Here is a 27,242-nt window from a genome sequence, read left to right as displayed (position 1 = left end):
CCCTCATTGTAGATCTGAATGAAATAATGTTTGAAACAGAATGATAATCATTTCCACTGTCTTTTAGAATGCGGCAACAAAAAACATTTTCTTCTTGACAGATACCTATATGCTTTTATTTTAATGTTATGATGATAAATTACTTTACTTACCTCTATACTGAAAGGGTGTGTTGTACTGTAGATGATGGTGATTAGGAAAACATGTTGAATTATCATCTACTGTTAACTGTTGTAGTGATTTTAGCCACTGTAAAGAACTTTCTGACTGATCTGAAATAATGTTTGAACAACATTATAGATTAAACAAAAAAATAAATAAATAACACATTGTTTATTACCATACACTGTTTAGTACATGCATAAATTAAAACAATTTTTTAGTAGTTCATTGTTAGTATGTGTTCATGCTAAGTAATATATTATGACTAGTGGAACTTTTATGTTACATTTCTATATGCTTAAGGCCAAATTAAATTATCTATGTTCTGAAAAATGAAGTCCAAGGTCTTTATAAGTAGTCAAGTCTGACAGAATGATATACATTACTCAGAGTTTATAAACTGCACAAAAAATGAAGAACAGAATATTATTATTACTATGTGACACCTCCAGGGAGTCCAAAGACTCATTGAGGGAGAGCGTGCCAACAGCATCGAACTATATCACCCCTTCCAACTACTAACTGTGCTCAAACTTGCTTAACTTTTTGCTGAGCCATTAGTAGCAGAGGCTCTACCAATCGACCCACCTTTGCTAGGCATTAGTGATTTGAAAACCTTGACATAGTAACTCACAGGAGTTCTACTGATACTCATAAAGACAATCCATTGTTTCAGAAAAGTGAGATCGGTGATATGACGGTGCACACACTCTTGAAAGGAGACCAGGAGATCAGACTACTGGGAATAACAATAAAAATAATTCTAGCTGGGAAAAGAATGACAAAATTGGTCAATAAGTTCAAGGAGTGGTATGATAGACTTCGTGTTTCCTAGGAGGGACCTCCCGTGATGAGTCTTAATAGACTTTGTGTTTCCTAGGAAGGACCTCCAGCGATGAGTCTTTTGACTCCATGGAGACCTGAATAATAATAATAATAGTAGCAGAAAGAATATGATCCTAGGTAACAGAAACAGAAGGACAAATATTATTATTATTAAGAGAGATCTACAGGGCGTCAGGAACTCATCGAGGGAAGCCACATACTACACACACCAGCTATCATACTTATTCTTGAATTCATTCACACTGCTTACACTCACAACATCCAATGGCAACCCATTCCAATCATGCACCACCCTATGAAAGAAAAATTTAGCCCTCATTCCCTTCTTAGCAGCATTCATTCTCAGCTTCCAAGGATGTGTTTTCTTGTGTTTTCCCCACCCTCAATAAATTGAAAAATTCCATCAACTGATATCCTGTTTGACCCTTTCAGAAGTTTGTAAGTCTCAATCATATCACCCCTCTTTCTCCTGTTTACTAGTGTCTGCAGTCTACAAATTCTCAATCTGTCTTCATAATTAGTATTCCATAACCCAGATATTATTTTTAACACACTCCTTTGCACTTTTTCCAATATATCAGAATCACAACGGAAACCAGGAGACCAGACCTGCATACAATAGTCCAAGTGAGGTCTTATCAATGCCTTGTAATGAGGCCAAATGACATCCTTATCTTTACATGTGAATATTTTTCAGCATTGCAATTATCTTTTGAGTTGTTTTTGCAATCTTTGCTACATGGCCCCTGAACTTCAACTTCCTATTTACTAACACTCCAAGATCCCTAGCCTCATTGATTTCTTCAAGCATAATCCCACCAATATAATACGACATTGAATATCTAATCATGCCGAAGAGCGAATGACTTTACATTTACTGACATCCATTTTCCCATGCCCACAATTCCAGCCTATTCAAATCATTCTGCAAGTATACTGCATATCAGCAGCATTCCTGAATACCCTACCTATCTTTGGATCATCAGCAAATAGCTGTATGTCACTTTTCAAATCTTTCCCAATATCATTAATGCATAGATTGAATAGGTGGACCAAGCACCGATCCTTTGGTACACCACTGGTTACCTTAAATCTTGCACTTTTTTGGTATGTCAGTCAGCCATCCTCTTATTCACACTAATATTCTATAATCTAAACCCATATTCTCCAATTTATGCAACAGTCTACAATGCTGTATTCTGTCAAAAGCCTTAGCAAAATCCAAAAGTATTATGATATATCCATTTCCCTTGTCTAGTTCAATGGTAACGTTGTTATAGAACGTGAGCAAGTTGCTAAAACATGACTTTCCCTTAGGAGATTGAATAGGTGGACCAAGCACCGATCCTTTGGTACACCACTGGTTACCTTAAATCTTGCACTTTTTTGGTATGTCAGTCAGCCATCCTCTTATTCACACTAATATTCTATAATCTAAACCCATATTCTCCAATTTATGCAACAGTCTACAATGCTGTATTCTGTCAAAAGCCTTAGCAAAATCCAAAAGTATTATGATATATCCATTTCCCTTGTCTAGTTCAATGGTAACGTTGTTATAGAACGTGAGCAAGTTGCTAAAACATGACTTTCCCTTAGTAAACCCATGTTGCTCATTGCAAAGTACAGATTCATTGTCAACCCATTTCTGAATACGAGCCCTAACCAATTTTTTCAAAATCTTCGCCACCACTCCTGAGATACTAATTATATTTTGGGAAAATTATGGAGACAACTACCGTATTTTAGTAAAACTTTAATTTAATATAAACCAAAATCAACACTCGACGTTTCAACCTTCATATCAAGATCATCTTCTGGAGCATATACACTATATACAGAGAAACATGCTGCACTGCAATCTACATGGTTTGCTAAATTTATTGACCAACCATTATAACAATTATTGGCCTGACCTCTGGTGAAAAAAAAAAAACTTTTACTACATCAATACTCATTATTATTATTATTTACTGGTTACAAAATTACATTGGGCTGGAGAGCAACATGTTTATATATATTAAAAACATGATTATACATTTAAATTTCAACCAGTTGGTATGAAATAGTTTCCAATACTAGCTGAAGGTTGCTTAAAGTCCTAAAGTATGCTAGATACTAAGTATTAAGTAGACGGAATATGTGCCATCCAGATTCTTGGAATTTTCATGCCGCTATTATTGTTGATATTAGGGTGGTTTAGAATTTCGCAGGCTTCTTTAAATTTTCTTTCATACCAGGTTTTTGTATGGTGTAAAGAGCGGGTACTTTTCCAATTAATTTGGTGTAAGGTATTGAGAAAGTGATCTCAGAGGCCTACTTCAGCACAATTATCATATTTAATGTGTCTTATGTGTTCTTTTTTTTTACGTATAGGGATTGTACGTCCTGTTTCACCAATATAAGGCAAGTTACAGGTGCAGTAGATGCAATAAACTCCAGGATGTGCCAATGGGAGGAGAGGATCCTTAGAGGAATTGAATATGTTTTTTAGTTTTGTAGGTGGTTTAAAGGTGGCATTGAGATTATAATTGTATAGGATTCTGTTGATTTTTTTTCTGATAACCTTTTAATGTATGGGATGACTATGGTTTTACTGTAATCTAAATTCTTTTCTGATGAAGTTTTATGAAGAACTTCATTAATAGTATTTTTGTTATAGCCATTATTTATAAATGTTGCTAATAATTTTTAATTCTTGTTAAAGAGCTTGCTGATTAGATCAAATAGCTATAGCGCTGTTTTTATGGGTGTTAATGACTCCACATTTTTGTGATGGGTGGTGGTATGATTTAGCATGTACTGGCCAGTATATGTCGGTTTGCGGTAGACCGTGAAGGATAGATTGCCTGAAGGAAGACGCGTGACCAGTTTATCCAGGAACGGGAGCGAATTCTGATTTTCAATTTCAATAGTAAATTCTATGTGTTCATGTTGTTTGTTCAGGTGGCTAAGGAATGTGTTTAATGTTTGTCACACATGTGGCCAGATAACGAAAACATCGTCAGCATATCTAAGCCACACTTTCGGTTTTAGAGCGAAGGAATCAAGAGCACTTTGCTCAAATGCTTCCATATAAAAGTTAGCAATTGGGGGGGATAGTGGTGAGCCCATGGCCATACCTTCTTTTTGTAGGTAAAATTTATTTTGCCACACGAAGTAAATGGAACGTACTATGTAAACGTGGACAAAGAGGGTCGTAATGTCGGGCGAAAATTTATTCTGTAGGAGAAGAATTATTGCATCATTTAAGTATTGGTTAAATGCTTCCCATGTACAGTAGATATTATTCCCATCCATGAACCGATCCCATTCCACTGAATAGTATAATCCTCAGTTAGTCATAATTTCCTGCTTTGTAGTTCAGCATGTAACCTTTTCCAAATGGAACATTCATAAACTTAGTCACTTCCCAAGTGAGTACTACATGATCAATGTCACAAACCAGAGACAGAATAGTTACATCTTTAACTGAAACGCCCTCTGACACTATAATCAAATTTAACACTCTTTGACCTCGAGTTCCTTCTGTCACATGCTGTTTGAGGAAGTTGTCCTGCAACAGCTCAATAAATGCATTTTCATTCTTCTCATGAGATTCTACTGTTACATCAATATTTTAATTAATTAAAATTAATTAAAAAATAATTAAAGCCTCCCATTATGATTACATGCAATCAGTATCTCAGGAGTGGTGGTGAAGATTTTGGAAAAATTGGTTAGGGCTCACATTCAGAAATGGGTTGACAGTGAAGCTCTTTCAACTTTGCAATGAGCAACATGAGTTTACTAAGGGGAGGTCATGTTTTAGCAACTTGCTCACATTCTGCAACAATGTTACCAATGAACTAGACAAGGGGGATGGATACACATGATACTTTTGGATTTTGCTAAGGCTTTTGACAGAAAAATTAAATTATTAATTAAAAATTAATTAAAGCCTCTCATTATGATTATGAGCCAAAGGAGGTCAAAAGCAGGGGATTCTATATTAGCAATGCTTTGACTAAGCAATATCTCACAAAGGTATTCTTGAGATGAAAAGAATTGCGAAGTGTATACTGAAGGTGGACAGTAGTGGGGATGTAACAGAACTTTGGGTGTTCATATACTATGCAATTTAAGTTTATATATTGCTCTAACGAAATGTGCACATTACATGACAATGCCATGTGATCTGGAATCATCAGATGATAAGACATGCTATGAGGACAGAGTCCGTGACTTTAGATTGAAACTGAAGTAAATGATGTCTTATGTTATATCCTCCACTGTAATTGGAAGAATGCTCTTGGACCTTTCTACTGGAAAGGATCTGAGTTTGATTCCTGCTATGATGAGAGGAATCTTTATATGGCATTTCAACTGAAGGTGAGTTACCTGATCTCATATGGAGGTAGAAGGTTTCTCCCTCCCCACAACCTCCTGGAAATTCAGATTTTGCATCCTGCATATACAGGCAAATGTCAGAGAAGTCACATATTTACAGGCATAAAATAATACTACTGTGAGTGACATATAATGCTATTTATAGATGTCAGTGCTGTCTTGTATGGATGGATGATTAAGTAGTGGAGATGGTAGGTTGTGTGGAGTGACCACCCACAATGAATCTTTGAACTTTTTGGGGGCATCATGTAATAACAATAACACAAGTCATGACTGATGGTTTCAAACAATTTATAATATTCTCTCAATTATCCAACTGAAGTGGAGGAGAAATTTCCTGGCTGGATTTTTTTTTTTAATGTTGCTCCTGCCTACAGAAAGTTATGCAAACATGTAGTACATTTGGTATCATATGTGGGGTAAGGATTGTTTCTTCTATTTTTGAAAATCAGTTATATATATATATTCAAGATACCAAGTAATTTTATATAAACTTGGTTTTTAATCCTATTTCCCAAGTGAGCAAACAGACAAGTCAAGTTTGCACCTGCACGTAGTGCAAGTCTGAGGCAACTCATGGTAGTGCCACTCTAGGCAACTCGTGGTAAAGGTGGATTAAGCTCTGATCACTTTCCTTGGTATTTTTCCCTTAATGCAAAGCACATCCCCTTGCAGAGATGTATGATGCTATGTAAGCTCTGATCACTTTCCTTAGTATTTTTCCCTTAATGTAAAGCACATCCCCTTGCAGAAATGTATGATGCTATGTATGATATATATATATATTTATTTTATTTTTTTATTTATTTACTATTTTTTTTTACATAGTCCAGAAACCTTAGAGACCAAACACAGAACTTTTTTAGCCACTTCAGGCCTCCAATAGGTGGGATGGTGGTCTTACACCAAGCCTTAAAATTCATCTCCCATCTAAAGACCATGCCCACTGCAGGATTTGAACCCATAGACTCTGATTTGAAAAATTGAGAAGAGCACTAACCATTCGGCCAACCAAGAAAGCTGTAGAGTGGATAACTACAATGAATAATAACTGAAAATACAATTACATGGTGCTGTACTAGAAGTTAGTTGACAGGATAAACCATTCAATTAATTGCAAGTTCATCCAATGTTCAGTAAGTGAAAATTCATATTTAGGGAAGTTTTTGTGCAAAATGTCCTTGTTCACATCACCTTTATAAAAAACCTACTTGATACTCTTGAGAAAGAGAGGTCTGTAAAAAGTAGGGTAACCTGGAAATATTTCCCAAACAATTATATGATAACCATTGACTAAACTGTGTCAAGAGACATCTGGGGACACAGCTAAATTTAGTTTCAAGTAGCGATATTTTTCTCTGAAAATAACTTTGTCCTTGGTACCTGGATTCATTAGATGAGACAACACATTCACTACTCTTCATAGTTCTAGTTTTTCTATTCTATTATAAGAAATTTTGTAATTTTTTTCTGTACTGAGAGAGAGAATTCTAGTTCCATAGTTCATAGGGTTCAAACAGGGCTAGAAGAGTGAGTAATTTCTTATGCATTTTTCACTGATTAGCTGTGACCTCCCAAATTCTACTGAGTATTGATTATCATGAGGTATAATTTCAAATTAGTACATTAATATGAGAAGTTTAACACTCACTGATTTGATAAACAGTAACTAAATTAAGTAGTATCTATGTATCTCACTAGCAAAAACTACCTGACACCTTCAGGACATTAAAATAAACAATTAATTAATAGGAAAAGCAAGACATAATGAGAAAATTAAGCAGAGATTTGGTTTCTTCACAAGTCTTCCACACAACAGTGATTAAGAATATTAAGCATAAGATATGCTTACAAAGTATCAGTAGGGGAAAAAAAAACTTCCAACAGCTAGTATTCAAGTACTCTATTATTTAAGCATTGGGGTTGTTAACAAAAAGCATGTGTAATGTAATCTTTTTAGTGGCCTGAAGATGAATGCTTTTATCAATAAAATGCACAGATAAAACTTGAAAACATTCCCAAACAATTATATAATATTAATATTTCTCATTATTTCATTTTCCATTGAAAGTGAAATAATAAACCTATATTAGTGATATAATAAACCCATATTTCATCCATATGGCCATTTAGGGCCATATGGATGAAATATATCAATTCTCATGCTTTATATCCAAGTTATTTCAGTAGTACTCAAATGTTATTTCAATTTCAAGGGACACTTCCCATCCATATATTTACTGACATGTATACATGTCAAGACCTGTATGGTGGTTAATTATAAAGTGATATCTGATCTAAGAATCTTGTAAAGTAATGTGCAATATACTGCTGGATGTCTAAATCACTGCAAATACTCATGGAAAGTTTCTGAAGTTATAATATATAACTTCAGAACTTCAGACATATATAAATTATATATGTCTCTAATGTCACAAAGACGTACTGCAATGTTTTTGACCTGTATAAGGGAATAAAAGGCGTTAGCATATTATTTATTTATTTTTTTATTATCTCCAGTTTATCCCTTCCAGATACACTGTACTCTTGGTATCTGAAACCACAATCAGATCCAAGTTTCTTTAGAACCTAAGGTTGAAGGAATGCAGAAGTCATATTTTCATATACAAGTTGCCAAAAGGTGTCACACCTTACACTTGGATAAAGGATTAAACCAAGTATATAATTTCTTGGTATCTTTAATTTATAGTATAACCAAGTGGAAAAACTTCCAACTATCTCTAATCCAGAGTATTTTAATAATAAGGTGCGACACCTTATTATTGAAAGTGTTGCAAAGGGCAAGCTTCTGAAATTTGGTAGGTAAGGCATGCAATCAGTGGAGAAATTTTGAAGGTAGTAGAGGAGATTAGGGATCTGGGAGTAGTAATGGACAAAGGCATGAAATTTTGGGATCGTACTGCACAAGTGGTGAAGTCATCAGTCACAATGGAACCATACCAAAAGGTTATGGTTCCATTGTATAATGCCTTGATAAGATCTCATGATTATTGTAGATACCATGTTTTCCAGGGAATGAAGATATATTAGAAGGGGTCCAGAGAAAATTGATTACAGTGGTATCTGGTCTTTGGAATGTGTGGTATAAAGACATGTTGAGGGAATGCAATTCGCAAAGCCACATGAATAGGCAGACAGGGGATAAGACTGAAGCAGATAAATTGGTAAGTGGTTGTTACCAGGATAATTTGGAAGAAATCTGGAAGAAAGAAGAAGTAAAAAAATCTTTCATAGAATGGGAGACAGGAGTAGGAAAAAAGGCTGTCCCTGGAAAGTAAGTCCCTGAGAGTAACATGAATGCAGACACAATGGATGAGTTTAAGACATGATTTTATGAGCTTTGTGTGTGTGATAGTGTGTAGCTCCTGTGATGAGTCATCAACTCCATGTGGGTTAGAGATAATTTCTAATGATTGAAGCAGAACTATCATAGCACTCATCTACACAAAAAAGGCAAATAAAACTGAATGGAAATACTAATAACACAGGAATTTCTCTATTTAGTATTCTTGGTAAGATTTATGCAAGTATACTTCAGAAGAGGTAGCTTAAGAAAAATTGTTAATAGCTAGAATTATGCTAAATCTGGGTTGTCAGGATCAGATTTTCACTTTCGGAGAAAAAGTAGAGGAACCATGAGAATATAACAAAATGCCGAGGTGCTGTTTTCAAAATTTCACAATTATATAGTAAACAACACATTCTACAGTGTGCAATACATAGTACGGCAGTGTTTCTATTGATGAATATTTTATCTACTACTACTAGCACCTACAACCACTTTGTTCTGTTAAATTCTCTCTTTTGTTGGGGGATAAAAAAAAGGGAAAGGGTACTGAAAGAAATGGATAACTCAGTAATAAAGTTGATATAATTTATCTGCTCTGCTTAATCTATCCAAAAGAGTAGTGCTGAAGTTTTTTTGAAGTTTTTCTTGAATAAAGTGTGCAATGAATCAATGGATTCTTCAGCTATACTGTTTCTCATGAATTTATTTAATTCAGTTGAATTCAATGCACAGTCATCTTTATTTATTGTACAGTTTAATGACCTGCATGCATATGTTATTAATGACTTGGTATAAATGTATTGTAAATAATATTTGATTGATTAAATTATTTATTTGGATATGCTTAGAATAATTTCTAACCTCAGCTAGAGTAATTAAGATAAGTTTCTTTGGAGTGAGCATGAACACTTGAGTCTGAGATTAGTAATAGCATTTCCCAAAGAAACCTTTCCTTTAGTGTTACACAGTGATCAGCATTCATTTCAAATAAATTATGGAGACTACAACCATATTAGAAATAATTACTTTATTTTCCTGACTTTTTGACCTTCATATTAAGGTCATCATCTGCAGTATACACACATAATATATAGAGACAAGCTATATTACATTTCAAACAGTATGCCAAAGAGACAATGATTTGATCAACAGTTATTCTACTGGCCTGACATCTAGTGAAAAAAAAAAATAAAACAAAATAACTACATCAAAGCTATATTATGTTGAATTTTTTCTTGACAATTATTCATAAGACTATTACACTTTTTTTTTTTTTTATAATCTTTGTCAAGTAGCTTTAGTTTAATGTCTATAATGTCCACATCTCCTTGTGGACATGTATAATGCTATGCATTAAGGTAAGTATAATGCTATCCATGAAGATACTTCAGGCGTAAACTTTGTTTGCTTACACTTGGATAAAGGATTAAACTAAATTCATGTAGGAGGATAAAATAAAGCTACTTGACAAAGATTATTAAAAAAAAGTGTAATAGTCTTGTGTCATGTAGGAGGATAAAATAAAGCTACTTGACAAAGATTATATAAAAAAAAAAAAAAAAAGTGTAATAGTCTTATAAAGCTATATTATATTTAGAACATCGTCAGAAGATAATTTCATACAGACAGTTTTATTACAGTAAAAGGGGTGTCTTAATTTAACATGAGGGTTGTTATATTAGAGCTAAGATCTTGGATTATGTATACACACACATTTATAATTAACTCTTAGATGGAAAAGTTATGTGGGTAGAATATATACCTTCTTGGGATTTTTAGGCCATCGTTACTGTTAAGATTAGGGTTTATTTATGTTCTATAATAATAAATTTAGTTTAATTCTTTATTCAAGTGTAAGCAAACAAAATTTGCACCTGAAGTATCTTTAGGAATGAGGCAACTCGTGGTAAAGGTGGACCAAGCTCTCATCACTCCTTGTCTTAGTATCTCCCATAATGCAAAGCACATCTCCTTGTGGACATGTATAATGCTATGCATTAAGGTAAGTATAATGCTATCCATGAAGATACTTCAGGCGTAAACTTTGTTTGCTTACACTTGGATAAAGGATTAAACTAAATTTATTATGGTCTAACCAAGCGGAAAAAAACTTCCAACATCTTTCTCTAAATCCAGATTAATTTATTTATGTTCCTTTTTTCTGATAGGAACTGTGCATCCTGTTTCACCTATATAGGGCAAATTACAGGTACAATGTATATGCTATACTCCAGGGTGGGCCAGTGAAGGAAGTGGATCCTTGGATACACTTCCTTCACTGGCCAAACCGTGGATAAACTGTAATCTAGTTTATTTTTGTTTTAAGTGAGGTCTTGTGAAGAATTTTGTTGACAGTAGTGTGGCTTTAGCCATTTTTCAGGAAGGTAGGGCTGATAACTTCAAAAAAAAAACAGCATAGTTATAGTTACAAAATAAAATACTTATTTTTAAATATTAAATTCATAATATAAAAACTAGAGACCACTGAAAAATTTGTGAGGCCTCCCACTTCCATTTGAAATACATTGTTCTTTCCTTAGAATATAAAACTAACAGGAACTCCTGTATTCCATAAAATTCATGTATGTAAGTGTACTATTTCTTTGCTGGACGTATATACACGTCCAGCAAACCTGGATAATATTCTGTCCACCTGCTGAAAGAACATGGATAAGAAGTGTAGTTTGACCGTGATGTCCATTAGAAGGAGCAATAATTCTTCACGCTGGAAAGAACACTCAACTAGATTACCTGGCATGTGTAGTAGCTACACTCAGTTGTCTAGAGCAAGAAATGCAGTTGCTTGCCGTTTACTCAGTAACCGGAATCTAAGTTATATCAGACTAAACACCTTTAAGTTATATTCATTTTGCTGCTTGATTTTATCATATAATTATAGTTTTTAATGCCAGTGCAAAATAAGAAATCCTTTTATACTTTCTTCACTTCGTATTGTATCACTTTGGAAGATCAATGTCACTATCAATTTTTTTTGCTAATTATTTTAATTGGCAATACATTTTAAAATTCTCCTAGAACTTCATTGAAGATAATTATTTTAATAGTCATGACAATCCTAATCTAAAAATGAATACAGCCTCCATCTGTTCCAAATGAAGTTTTCTTTTTTATTCATAATCTTGGTTCGAAGGTTAGTTTACAGACTGCGCAAAGGTTCGCACTTTTAAATTTTGCTTTCTAGAGAATCATATGAAATCTTGAATCATATCATGTAATGTATAATTTTTCTAAACATAATCTGTAGGTTTTTGCATTTCAACTTTCTTGGTTTCCCCCAATCACTCCCTACAAATCGAAATAAATGGCAATTATGAAGTCAACTGTTATGTACATATTTTCGGATAATTTCGATATTATGCGGCAGTTTTGAATTAGCGATATTTTTCCTACTCTCTATCTTTCGAAACATGTGTAGGAGCATGCGTCAAAATGAAATTTCATTTCCAAAATTTTCATTACAGAATTAATTTGCCTTTAATAGCTAACTTCCCCCCTCCCAAAATTATCACCACAGACACACACACACAAATACTGCTAGATAACATATGTGTACTTTCTTTTTGTTTAAATTCGTTATTTTTCCAAAGTGATTGTACTGTTGCAGTTTTAAGCAAAAGACAAAGGTGAAGAATCTCTAATAAAATACCATTGGATATAAATTTTTGATATTAAAAAGACTCACAATCGGAAACCCCCGAGTAATGCAGTTTAACATCATTTGTTGAAAGTTTATTTTTCACTTGGTCAGACTATAATAAATTTAGTTTAATCCTTTATCCAAGTGTGTGCAAACAAAGTTTGCGCCTGAAAGTATACTTTCAACATCTTTCTCTAAATCCAGAGTAATTTAATAAAAAGGTGGCACACCGTTTGGCAGCTCCTATAGGAGGAGATGACCTTGCTAATGCTTCTGCCTTGGTATCTCCACTTAGGGCCTGGCTCCCACTGAAGAGACCTCAATAAAGGTCGAAACTAGGTCTGGGTAGTGGCCCTTCCCTGAATGCATAACATTATACAGATCCGCAAGGAGATGTGTTTTGCATTATGGGAGATACTGAGATAGGAGTGTTGGTAGCTTACTCCACCTTTGCATGGAGTTGCCCGGTGTTGTACCACTTTACCCTAGTCCTGAAGATACTTTCAGGCGCAAACTTTGTTTTCACACACTTGGATAAAGGATTAAACTAAATTTATTATTAACATCATTTGTTGTTCATTAAAAAAAAAAAAAAATCATTCCTAAAATTGAAATGTGCGAACCATATAATTTTATTTTGCAAGGAAAGAAAGCAAAATGTCATATTTATTTCAATAAATGTTATTTAAAAAATATAAATATTTGACAATATTTCCAATGCAAAAAATGTTTTGATTATTTATTTTTGCACATGTGATATTCGTTTTTATTGGGAAGGAAACACAAAATTGTGCAGCAAAAAAGGGTCAAATATCATAGGACAGTAACGAAATTCGAAGTAATATACAATAATCCATTAACAGTGGGGTGGGGGGAATTGCATGTTAACAGATAGAATGCTGATGAAGTTTCATCAGCATTCTACATTTTTATTAGGTCAAAGGGATTTTGAGTATATTTGCAAACAGATATATTCAACATAACTTATCCAGTTTTGTTGTAAAAAGTGCTGCCTTTGAAGAAATATTAGTGGCATAATAATAAAACAGCAAAATTCATAATGCTTCAGAATAACTTGATAACACCAAAACAAGATGAGACATATCTGTAGAAATCTATTATTATTAGAGTTCTTTTAATTATGAACTCTATAAAGATATATTTAATAAATTGGTCGTATTTTTGTGTTTTTAATTAAATAAACTAGTTTCATTTTGTCACAGATGGTTTTCTCTTCTGAACTACCAGGACTATTGTTCTTATCAATAATACTAAATTCCAATCTCCTTTTCTGAAAATATTCTCTTAGTAAATGCTTGACTTGTGTTGACCAATCATTGACTTAGCAGTTTAATCCAGAGATTAAATATATGGTCAGTTTAATCCATAATGTTCTTAAGATTATTTCACCCTGTGATTTCAAGAATCCTGTTAGGAAAGAACAGATCGCTGAGTATTGAACTTGTGATCATTTTGAAACACTTTTCTGAGACAACAGAGGTTTTTTTTGTGTGCTGCTGTTATTTGCATTAATTAGTGGGTAAGAGCAGTTTCTATATCACATAAACAGAGCATTTGATTTTCAAGTTTATTATTATTTATAAATTGAATTGATTTTTCAGTTCATTTTTTTGTGCATCAAGATTCTAGTTATTTTAGGGTAAAATGTTGAGTAAAAAAGTGGATATTAGTGAGCATAGCAAGTTATCGTTACTATTGATTGCCTCTACATTTTAACTAAAGCTGGAATTATGCTTATTACTGCAACTTAAAAAAAATCAAATCTGGAGGTGAATAAATCTTAATAATTGTGTGATAAAGTTGGAACTGAATTAATCCTCTATATATATTATTTGCTTTTTATGTGAATCCCAGGTTTCCAGTAAGTAAGGTGGTCTTGCACTAGGCAACAAAATTTATCGGAACTTTGGGTGGTTGGAAAGCAGATACGTCAACCAGGGAAGCATACTCTGCACGTTACTGCAAACTGAAACGTTTCATATTTATATTTAGATACATGTTGTAATTCCATAAATATAATGATTTTTGCTAAAATTTTTATTACTGTAAATTCAAAATTTTTATTTTTAGTGAGAATATCTGAACTTTACAGTTGATGAAGAACCTATTTTTACTTTGATTAGCAAGCTTAATTTGATTGCATTTAAATTCTTTTCTTTTTTTAAAAAAAAAACACTTTTATCCTTATTGTAAATTATTACCATACCTTTTAATATTTTTTCGGTATTCAGAATTTTTGTAGCAACTATGATGCTTGTCGATCAAAATAAACAATCAACACTACAATTGAAATCTTTCGCAGAAAGATTTTGGATATAAACGTGGATATATTTCACTTAATGAAATATATTCACATTTCACTAAATGAAATATATCCAGTGAAATATATTTCTTTATAAGTCAATATAGCGTCAAGAGCTGACACTATATTGGCTTTGAAACGTGGATATAAAGAAATTAAAGACGCATTACTTGAACTATTCATTTCTTCTTATGAAAAATCTATTTCTAAATTAGAGAGCTCATTCATTGGCTGAACATTTTGAGAAACCAGAAACAGCAATTTTAACAGTTGCGTGGGACAAAATTTTACAATAAATACATGCTACTATTAAATATCTACAAGATCCCGATATGGATTTGTTTTTAGCCAATAATTTGTTACAGTCTTTAGTTGGTTTCATTTTAGATATAAGAAATAGTTTTGCTGCTGTAAATGAAGCAAATTTATTAACAGATGAGACAAAATTTAATAATGAAAAGAAAAGAGTTAAAAAAAAAATGAGTGACGAAGTTTCACAATCTTACAATGAGATTATATTACATGGGAAAGAAAATTTTGCTGTGAACACTTTTAATGTCATTTGCGATAAGCTAATTTTGGAAATTAATGAAAGAACAAAAAGCTATTTTGGCATATTAGATATTTTTCACATTTTTTTGAAGAAAGATATAGATCGAGACAAGTAAAAGACTAGTATTAATAAAATTTTACAAACTTATGGGACTGATATTGATCCAGAAAAATTTACTGATGAAGTTAAGCAATTTTTAATAATGATAAAGGAAGAAAATTCTTCAATTAAAAATATGTATAAATTTATAAATGATGGGTTAAGGTCTACTTTTCCGAACGTAGAAATAATTTAAAAAATATTTTTGACGAAGCCTCTTTCAAATGCAAGTGCTGAACGCTCGTTTTCAGTGTTGAAACGAATAAAAAAATTATTTAAGAAGCAACTTGCACCAAAATAAAACAAGTGACCTCTCATTATTATGCATTGAATCAGATATAACAGACTCAATTAATTATGATGACATTATAGATATATTTGCTAAAACCAAAGCTAGAAAAAAAAAATCTTTTAGTTATTGATTTTTTTAAATTTAAATTTGAACTGATTTATTTTATGCTTTTTTTCAAAAATGCAAATATATGTATACCAATGTTGTATTGTGTTATTAAAATTAGTTATTATGGAAATGTGGACTTTTATTTTCAATAAACTAAAAAAAGTGTTTATTTTTGAGGCCTCATAATGATGTTGCGCTTCGGGCCTCCAAAAGTATAAATGCGGCCCTGGTTGGATGGTAGGAGTGTATGTGTATATATATATATTGGCCAGTATGTGTAGGCTTCCGGTAGACAGTGAAGGAAAGACTGCCAGAAGGAAGACATGACAAGTGCATCTAGAAAAGGAAGTGTGTTCTGACTTTCAATCTCAATTGTGAATTGTATGCATTTGCGTTATTTGTTTAGGTGGTTGAGGAAAGTGTCTCATATCTGGAGATCATGGAACCAGGCAGGAAAAACATCCTCAATGTATCTGAGCAAGACTTTGGGTTTTAGTTGCTCAAACGCTTCCATATAAAAGTTAGTAATTAGAGGATACCATGGCAGTGCCTTCTTTTTGTTGGTAGAAAGCATTTCAACACACAAAATAGCCAGAACATAGTATATGTACAAAGAGGGCTGTGATATTAAGCAGGAATTTGCCCTTTAAAATAATTGTTCATTAACTTGGACATTTGTGAATAGGGCAGAGACATCAAAACTGACTAATAAATAGCTTTTTTTTTTTTTTTTTAGTGTGATGTCTTTAATTTTGTTTACAAAGTGTTGTGTGTTTTTAATATAGGAAGGTGTAATGACCTACCAACTCCTTGAATATTGATGCTAAATTCTTGGCTTTTGGCTGCAACAGCACAATCAGCTTGTGAATCTTGGGTAAGGTATAAATTCTCAGGACACGAGCGTAGTGCAGAAGTAGTTTTTTTAACTGTTTCCTTGGGCCAAGAAGTGACTGATTTAAGTAATTTTTCTGTTTTCATCTGATTATTATTGTTATTATTCAGGCCTCCATGGAGTCAAAAGACTCATCGTGGGAGATCCTTCCTAAGAACATAAAGTCTGTCAAGATTCATCAAGGGGAGGTACCCCCTAAGAAACACAAAGTCTATCATACCACTCCTTAAACTCATTGACCGTTCTAGCTCTCACCACTCCATCAGGCAATGCATTCCATGGTTCAACCACCCTCCATGCAAAGAAACCATTCCTCACCCTCTTTCTCACAGTTTCCTTTCATGATTTCCAGGGATGGCCCCTTGTCATCACTCCTTCCCACAGTTCCACCAAGTGAAAGAACTCACCAGTGTCAACCCTGTAACCACCTCTCAACAGTTTAAAAGTTTCAATCATATCACCTCTCCTTCTATCCACCAAACTCTGCAGTCCACATTTCCTCAGCCAATCTTCGCAACTAACATTGTACAGTCCTGAAACCATCTTTGTTATCTGCCTTTGTACCCTTTCCACAGTTAATTTATCCCCTTCAAATCCTGGGGACCAAATCTGAGAACAATAGTCTAAGTGTGGTCTGTCTGATCAGGATCTTATATATTGGAATGATAACTATTTTTTCTCTGCAGGTCAGCATCCTTCTCATTATTGCAGCAATCCTCTGAGTTACCTTCACCACCTTTGCAATATGCCACCTGAATTTCAGGTTTATATCAATCATCAACCTGAGATCTCGTCTTCCTACTTCCTCCAGTATAGCTCCTCCAATAGGGTATGCAGCGTCGCATCGATGTGTCCCAAAATCAAGATCTTACATTTTGTTGGATTAAACTGAAACTCCCATTCATTTGTCCATCTGTCTAGCTTATTCAAATCCTCTTGAGGGCCACCACATCTGCACTATTACTAATAACTCTTCCCAGCTTCACATCATCTGCAAACAACTGGATATCCTCCTGCAATCCACTGACAATGTCATTGATATAAAGGTTAAACAACATAGGTCCCAGTGGGACCCCACTTGTAACCTTCTACCTCCTTGAAACTTCCCCACCATACACAACTCTCTGATACCTATCGGACAGTCAATCCTGAATCCAGTTGACCAACCTGACATCCAAACCCATGTGCTGCAACTTAAATATCAGCTTATCATGTGGCACCCTGTCAAATGCCTTTGCTAAATCCAAGAAAATGGCAGTATATTCCTTTCTCTCATCTACTGCTCTTGTAACTTTATTATAAAAGGCTAGCATATTACAAAAAAAAAACAAGTGCGCCCCTTCACAAATCCATGTTGACTCTCACAGTTAACATTACCCTCATCTGCCCAATACTGTATACTGTCCTTCACTAATTTCTCCAAGTTCTTAATAACTACTGATGACACACAAACTGGCCTATAATTAGACACTTCAAGTCTGCTACTTCCCTTATGCAATAGCACTATCTTACCTTTCTTCCATTCCCTAGGCAACTTTCCGTAGCCAGACTTTCATTGAAAAGCCAGGTCAAAGGAGCTGTCAGTTCTTTAGCACACTCTCTCAAAACTAGTGGTAAAATACCATCTAGTCCCATGGCTTTACTGACATTCTGAATACTCAGTATTTGGAACACACTCTCCTCCCATACCACTAAACCTCAAACCTGCTCTATTCCTCTAGTATTAAAATTTACTCCTCCAGGATGAAATACTCCAATAAAGTGTTCATTGAACAATTCAACTATGTCCTCTGCATCAGTCACTCTATTCCCATTTTTATCCTACTATGTCATTCTTCCACAATCATTTCTTGTCTTACTGGTCACATAGGTAAAAAATTCCCTAGGATTTTCTTCACTCTCCTGTCCTGTGTCTTATATTCTTCATGCATCTGCTCTTCACCTGTCTCCTTATATCTCTTCCATAGCCTCTTTTTCACATACAGTTCCTGCTTAATATTGTTTGTCATCCACTTTACACCAAATTGTGTTCTCTTCTTCACTCGTGGAATAAACGTTACTATTGCTGCTAATAAATATTCCTTCACAATTTCCCAAGTACTAATGATATCTCGCCCTTCCAATTCCTCCCTCCATGGAACCATCCCAAGTTGACATCTAAGAAGATTATAATCACCTGCCTTATAATTCCACATATGTTTCCATCTCTTTGATACTCCTGCATGTTTATTCATCTTCCAAGTCAAAACACATGATCACTCTTCTCCAACTGGTGGGAGAGATGTCATCTCAGTTATTATCAACTCTTCTGATGCTATAACCAAATCCAAAACTCTTGAACCTCTTGTTCCTTCTCTTGCATGTTGCCTAAGACATTTATCCCTCAAGAATTCTATAAATTCCATTCCCTTACATGCATCTTCCTCTCCCCAATTTATACTGCTGTAGTTAAAATCTTTCATAACAATAATTTTTCTTGCACTTGCCAAGTTCAACTGTCTAAACATCTCCTAGTCCCCACCCTCTGTGCTCCTTGGTTTGTAGCAATATCACACCAAATATCCTGTCTTGCCCACCTCTACCTCACACCATATGCTTTCAAAATCATTATTGTCACCGCCTTCTAAAGCCTCCACTCTTAGAGGACATAAGTTGTCACTTATCATAAGCAGCACTCCACCACCACACTTTCCCTTCCAATCGTGCCGAAAAATTCTGTACCTTGCTACTTCTATTCCTGTTATTATATCCTCTTCTGTCAACCATGTCACAATGATCCCAATGATCTCTGGCCAGGCTGATGCTGTCAGCACCGCCAATTCCTCTCTTTTATTCCAGATACTCCTGGCATTAGTATAAAGCATAAAAGTGCCACTGTTTCTATATACCCAGCATTATCCCCTCTAGACTCCACTGGGCTCAGCGTTACCTCATGTCATCCCCCTTCTCCCAAGTACCCACTCCTGCTATCATACACCCTGGGCATTCTAGTTTCCTTGCATTGACACACTGACTCATTCAGAACAGCAGTCTTTCCAGATGCCTACGTCTTTCCTCATCCAAATGCAAGCTGTCGCTCGCATACAATTCCTTTCTGTACTCAAACACCCTCCAAGCATCCACATATTCCAATCCTCTCTTCTGACACATTCTAGCTATTATGTTATTGAATATTACTGCTCTTCTGCTCAGCTCGTCACTATCATACCTGTGCAACACACACACACACTATCTTTCCTCTCTGCATCTTCTTTTGTACAACCTCAAGCAAGAATCTCAGATCTCTCGCCACCCGATTTACACTGCCTCTCAAGCCATTCGTGACAACCATCACAATCCTCTCATCCACCCTTTCACCCCGCTTAATTGCCATAGCCACACTTTCTATTGTTCCTCCAGGCAAACGCTCCTCACACATCCTATCTTGCACATCACGGGTTGTTTAGTCCCCTTACCAATCTGTTCCTCGATTAGTCACATGCATCCCCCCCCCTCTCTCCTCTAACACTGTCTCTCTGTGTTCCTTTACTTACCTGCCTCCATGACATCACTCTATCCCTGGTTCCAGTGCTCCCTCTCATTCTCTCTCTTCTACTGTTTCCATTCTCTCCTCTTCTATCATTCCCATAACTCTCTCATTCCCTCTCTTCCACTGTTCCTATTCTATCCTCTTCTATCATTCCAATAGCTCTCACTCCTACTCTGATTATCCTTTTATTTCTCTCTTCCATTTGCCTAATCTCATCTTTCACACTTGTCTCATTCCCTAGACATTCCACCTGCTCTTTCAGCTCATCTCTCTCTCTCTCTGCAAGTCAGCCACTCTTATTTGCCATTCATCCTCTCAATTGAGACAATCTCTGAAAACTTCACAATCATTCAACATTTCCACACTCCTCACTCTCATTATTTTATTCATATTTCTCTCGCTATTCTCACCCTCTATTACCACTCATCTCTCTACGTGGAGAATCACCCGCCTCTGACTCAACGAGGTCAGTTATAGTCATCTCTAACTCACTAAGTTCCTCCCATTGCCTGCATTTTGCGCATATACATATTTCTCCTTCTCTCACCTGCCACATATACAACCGCCGGGATGCATACATTCCATACATTGGGATGCATACATTTAAAATGATTAATAAACTCATAAAAATTGATCATAGAACTGACATTATTTCAGACAGTAACATATCCTGTTAGGGTTAGGTACCAAAAAATGATAGCACTTGTTTGCCATCCCTTCATCAGTACTGTCTATAATTAGTGAAAGACATGGGCCAGCTATCTCTGATTGGCTACCGGTGGAGATTGAACTGCCCACTCAGTCTCCAAAAGCTCAAAAGGGTTTAGAGGCCTCGCATACTCCCTAAAAGGGATTTTTTTTAAAATAAAAAATAGCGGTGGAAGAGAAATTAAGAGAAACTATCCGAAAGAGAAATTTTTTAGACTCAGTCAGTGAGGCTGAGATCCAAGATGCTTTTGGAGTTAGGAAAATCATGAGAAATAAGGCATTTAATGATATTTTAAGTGATAAAGGCACACGTGTTGATAATGTTTTTTTTTTTTTTTTTAAATATCAATCCTACACATAAGTGATGAAGGCACACATGTTGATAATGTTTTTTTTTTTTTTAAATATCAATCCTACACATAATAGGTTGCATTGTAACCTATCATGTGGGTCCTATGACATATCAGATCTGTGTGGTTATGAGAAACATACTGATGTTATTTTTTCAAAAAACTTTCAATTTTTCCAATGGATAGTTGAAACTAAGGTAGAAATGAAATGAAATGAAAGCGACTCAGAGGCTGGCATGGTAAATTTGCAGCTAAATTTTAAAAGAATCAGATTTCATCTATAATATTTTTAATTGAAGAGTAGAAAAATAATTCTTTTAAAATTTTAGTTTGTCATTTTGAAATTCAGTATTCAAAAATTGTAGGACTACGAGTGGATGCTGAGCAGCTACTCGAGTATGCATATTGTTATGTCCTAATTTTCTTATTATATATCTATATGTTGTATAGTATAACTCTCCTTGGATGTCACATGGTACTATTGAGAACACAAAGGAAATGCCTCAAGGTCGAGCCAATTCCTAGGTGACAAAGCCTCTGAAATTTGCCTCTCTTAAAGTTCTGTGAAAATTTGTTTTTTATTGCTGCACCACCCAGAACCCTTAGATTAAGAAAAGAGTTTCCCAATCGCAGTCATGACCTTAACTATCGTTTATTCCCTTCCACTTAGTTTCGAATAATTTATGAGTGGTGCATCGGATTCTTAGACACAGGCAATCAAATTAAAAATAGCAAAAGGTTTATTCAACATATTTGTTGTCATACAGTAAAGAATAATCAATCATTACTATTAGAATGTTAAATAAAATAACTTACATTTTAAACAAATATGAATATCATATAAATACTTCTCTAAAAGAATCATAATCTAGCATTCTTAGATCGTAAAACAAAAATGAAACTTCAGACATTGACTAAATTATTCAAATAAAGACATTTCAATATCTCTTAAAACATAATTATCAATCAGCACATGTAAAGAACATTCCTTTTCCTTTTGTCTAACTGTTATCAAAGCACTATAGTCCTGTCTTATTCTAATTAGAGTCATTAATTTTTAAATTACAGTTAATTTCTCTTCCTCACACACGTTACTTGACAAAAAGGTTTAAATACCGTACTTGATGATCCTTTATACTTGTCCCTTCGATTCCTGATTCTTTTTCTTTTAACTATTTCCTTTTCATTGGTTTTATGGCTGGGATTCCTGCGATTGTTGGTTGGTCCACACGTTGCTAGTATATCGAGCTTATGTCAAGAACATTCTTAGCGAACGGTGATTCTGCATTCGCGTAGCACGCTACCGAGTCGCTGAGCTTTCCCATGAGTTTCCTACTATCTGTGTAAAACGTCTATCCTTTCATCATAGGGCTTGAGACCAGCAACCTTTTCAACTACTATGCGGCATCTCCGACTGCTACTATGTATGTAGTATGACTGCCAGGATAAACTGGATGTGACAGTCAGTCCAAGAAGAGAAAGCTGATCTTAAAAAGAAATTAGAACATGATCAAAAGTAAGTGGAAGGAAGTGAAGCATGATCTTTCTTGCAGGTAATAAGGCAGGCATTGAAATTTAGTAAATGCCTTTGCCCCATTTGACAATGTTGAGATCAATATTCAAGTCACTGGCTATGAAAGATCTTGAGGCATCTATCATTTGAGTACCACAGGGTTTCTTGAGTGAAGTAGAAGAATGAAGAGTACTCTCCAGCAAAACTGTGAATAGGAGCTGAACAGAGAAGGTAATTAATGTAAAGGAGGAGCAGCATGGGTTAGAGTACAGAATCTTGTGGTTCTCCAGCACTGATAGAGAAAACTGATGAGAGGATGCCATCCACCATGACATGCAATGAACGACCAGTGAGCAAGCTGGCAATCCAATCATAGGAGAGAGGCCATAACATGGTAGCTTGTTCAGGAGGCCTCGAATGCCTTGTCTTTGAGTACAAAGATGGGTGAGATTAGCTGTAGAACGAGAATGGTGGAATCCATATTGGTGATCATTAATTAATTGATGATTCATCAAGTAGTCAGGAAGCTGGTTGCTAATAATCTTTTCCATCATTTCTGAAAGTAAAGTGAGAGCAATAAGACCATACTTAGATGGTTAACTTTTGCTTCCCTTTTTAAGTACAGGCTTAATGATGGCCTGCTTCCTTGCTGTTGTGTAGATGCTAGGTGAATATGATAACTTATATAGGTGATACAAGATTAGGTGTGAATTCTGAGACACAAATTTTGAGCACATACGGTGGAATACCATCCAGACAAAATACCAGGAGCCTTATTAGAATTGAAATTAATCATGATTTTTCTGATGTCTTTCTGGCAAAAGTTCTGAGGAGGCATGCAGTGGCCAGTTTGTGGTAGTGTGCAAGGTGTTTGCTTTAGACAATCCAAGCAAGAGTCAGAGAAAAAAAACTGATAACAAGGGGCCATTTTCTAGTATGTGTTTTGATCACTGCGTCTTCTACCTGATTGAAATTTTCATTTTGTCAAGTATTCCTATACGTACTTTACAGGCAATGGAGTGAAGTTGCTCTTTAGTTGTTTTATATGTGTGCGCACGTATATACATATACAGGGGTTGGACAAAATAATGGAAACAAACACTAAGATATTTAGGAATAGAATTTGTTTGTGTTGGCTACATTGAAAAAACTTGTGGTTGCAGCAGTGAATGCTTTGGTTTTAATTAATAACTGCATTGGTGATTGTACTGAGTGATAATTCATTTAAAAAAATCAGAAAATGGGAGATTTATCCGACTTTGAAAGAGGAAAAATTGTTGGTGTGCACTTAGCTGGAGCATCAGTAACAAAAACTGCTGTCACATTAAAAGGTGTATTAACATGTTCGCTGCCAACTACGAGTATACTCGTATGATGCTTACCGCCGGCAACGAGATTACTGTACTGACCTTGAAGAAGTGAAAATGCTTGGCTTGTGGAGCTAGCATCAAAATTGTGTATTCTCATAGATGGTATATGCTCTGCACAAGCCAACTACGAGTATACTCGTATGATGCTTACCACCGGCAACGAGATTACCGTACTGACCTTGAAGAAGTGAAATTGCTCGGCATATGGGAACAGACTATGCCAAAGTAGCGTGGCAGCAAACGTGTTAAGATCAACAGTTTCTAAGGTTATATCGGCATACACAAATCACGGTAAGACAACATCACTGAAGAGAAATCAAAATCAAACATTGAGAAGGATTGTTTTGAAAAATCACAGAACTACAGCAGTACAGGTAAGAGCAGAACTGAATTTCATCATACAGAACACATTTCCACAAAAACTGTCTAATGTGAGCGTCATAAATCCAATAATCATGGTAGAACTGCAATTGCTAAACTTTTGATTACTGAAAAGAATGCTCAGATGCATAAATAATGGTGTCATGACCATCAAACCAGGACATTAGAAAACTGAAAATGTTTGATATGATCAGATGAGTCAACCTTCACACTGTTTCCTACATCAGGATGAGTTTAGGTTTGGAGAACACCCAAGGCAGCTTACAATCCAGAATGCATAGTTCCAACAGTAAAGCATTGGGATGGTTCTGTGATAGTCTGGGCAGCAACATTGTGCATGGTCCCATGTTGTTCCCATTATTACTCTTCACGGTAGAATCACCGTAAAGTAAAGTAGAATTATTTGGACATATTGGATAATCAAGTGCACATTGCATGATCTAAACATTATTTCTAAACAACGATTCCATTCACACAGCTTGGCCTGTACAGTATTGGTTCGAAAAGCATGAAGGTGAACTCTGATATCTTCCCTGGCCAGCACAATCACCAGATATGAACATTATTGAACCACTCTGGTCAGTCTTGGAGACTAGAATAAGAAATAGATTCTTACCTCCAATGTCTTTAAAACAACTTGAAGATGTTTTTCAAGAATGGTACAAAATTCAACTAAAACTATTCAAAACTTATTTGAGGCCCATTCCAAGAAGAATTCAGGCTGTACTGAAGGCAAAAGATGGTCCAACACTGTATTAATAAAGAAATATGTATGTATAACAAGTGTCTCCATTATTTTGTATATATATACACACATACACAAACACACACATTTTAGTGGTATTGTTTTTCCAGAAATTTTTCTTTTTTCTTGCCTTGCCCAGAGACATAGGCTATTAACATTCATATAGACTATGAAAATATGATTAGGCTATTGCACTGAGAGATAAAATTGCCTGCAGTTTTCACATCTGGATGGTAGTACCATAACAGTGTCACTCTAAGAGAAAGCTGATCATCTTTCACATTCTCCTCCTTCCACCACTACATAGATAATCAAGGATTTTTTTTGGTTATCTATGTATGATCTTTTGCAAGAAAGATCTCAAAAGAATACTGAATAGTTGGGATATCAGCAAGTCTTCTGATCCAGATGGTATCCCCCAACAGCTTGTACTCAACAAGTAAGACATCTGGTATCATCTTTACTATCTATTATACTTATCTAGCACATGGAAGATAGGCAATATTCTATCTATTTCAGATGTGAGCTGAATTTAACAGACATACTGGCCTTTTAGTCTTAGTTGCTGCAGCTGCAATTTCACTCAAGCCAACCCAATTCTGCAAACAGGCAACTGACATATACATAGTAGATTATGTAGGTGATTTGCTATGATGACTGCTGGTTCAGATCCCACTGTGGCATAGATAGCTGGAGTCTTTGGGAAGTAAATAATTTTTATCTTCTGATATGAGAATACCATTCTGCATAATAGACATATGAAGTAGCTGCAAAACATTACATATTTGTTTCTAGAGCAGGACTCTTGGATTATCTAATTTCTGGCCAAACTACTATAGTAAATGTACCACATATAAATAAATATAGGGTTCCCAACAATTAATGTGTGGGATTGGCTAGATTATGTTTAAAAAAAAAAAAAAGTCTCACATATGAAGAGTTGTAAAGCTTAGTACTACGGATAGACTGAAGGTTATCCAAAGACCATGTTCCATGGATTACACACAATACTATTTTCAAACACTTCAAGGCCAATAGGCAGAATGTGTGTCTCACACCAGTCAGTGAAAATCATCTATCAAATAAAGGCATTTACAAATATTTATGCCACAGCAAATTTGAAGCCTGTTTGTTGGAGATCAGGAATATTATTCATTCAACCACCCAGGCCAGCTTTAAATACTTGGTTGTAACAGGATAATATTGAGCCTAGCAGTTAAAATGAAAAATAAAAATACTGCTAACGACCAGTTAGCTATGGTTAGTTATGTTAAGTTAGTTATGGTTGACTAAGTGAAAGCTCCTCTCTCCAACTAACAATTAAATCTTTAGGTGGTAGATGATTTTTATAGTCTGATGCAAGATCACTTCTCTGCTTATTGGAGGCCCTGAAATGGTGGGAAAAGTACTGTTATCTGTTTTAAAGGAAATGCAATATCATTTCAGTATGTGAAGGGCAACACATGATGCATACACTGAAATTTCATAAGCATGGTTAAAAATAAAATAAAAAATGTAATTTAATTAAAAAAAAATTGCTATTCTGAATAGTGCAAGTTTCACATTTTTGTGCCTAATACTTTTTTCTCAGTAAATGTTTTAATTGAACACTTCAATTTGACTCACATGAATATGGGCATCTAAAAAACTTTGCCTTTTAAGTGGTCCAGTACTTAAGGAAAATCATGCTAAGGTTTGCATGTCTGAATAAGGAATATTTATTCTTTCATTTAACTTATTATTAAAAAAAAAAATGCATGTTAAGAGATACTTATGACTGACACATGGGGGGAAATTAAATTTGCATGCATTTACATGTTTAATTTCATGTCTCAACTGTGAAAAATTTATTTATTTACTATTGATTTTTGCCTCATCATATAACACAATACATACTCTCCACAACACTGGTTGTAGATAAGGAATTTGACTCTGGAACTACCCAAGGCATATCAACAGGACCGGAATTCCAAACTGGACCTGAAAGACAAAATTAAAAATTTTATTTCTCCAA

General features: G+C 34.9%; 1 protein-coding gene across 4 annotated transcripts in view; it reads right to left on the bottom strand.

Annotated features, from left to right (window-relative positions):
• The window catches only part of LOC150101220 (uncharacterized), a 530,669-nt gene that overhangs the window by 17,264 nt on the left and 486,163 nt on the right, over nucleotides 1-27,242 (bottom strand). For 3 of the 4 annotated variants that reach the window (XM_090401188.1, XM_090401189.1, XM_090401190.1), the window contains exons 17-18: nucleotides 27,125-27,208; nucleotides 153-272 (exon numbers count right to left, since the gene is read on the bottom strand). In XM_090401188.1, the coding sequence (XP_090257314.1) occupies nucleotides 153-272; nucleotides 27,125-27,208 (204 nt within the window). Of the gene's footprint in view, nucleotides 1-152; nucleotides 273-27,087; nucleotides 27,209-27,242 lie in introns of all 4 variants that reach the window. The other variant, XR_016549128.1, reaches the window with a different exon arrangement.

Source organism: Typopeltis vanoorti, chromosome 12 (assembly GCF_054136105.1).
Source record: "Typopeltis vanoorti isolate ZY-2024b chromosome 12, IOZ_Tvanoo_1.0, whole genome shotgun sequence".
Taxonomy (NCBI): domain Eukaryota; kingdom Metazoa; phylum Arthropoda; class Arachnida; order Uropygi; family Thelyphonidae; genus Typopeltis; species Typopeltis vanoorti.
Note: the sequence above shows the minus strand (reverse complement) of the source record. Positions and strands in the feature narration are given on the sequence as shown.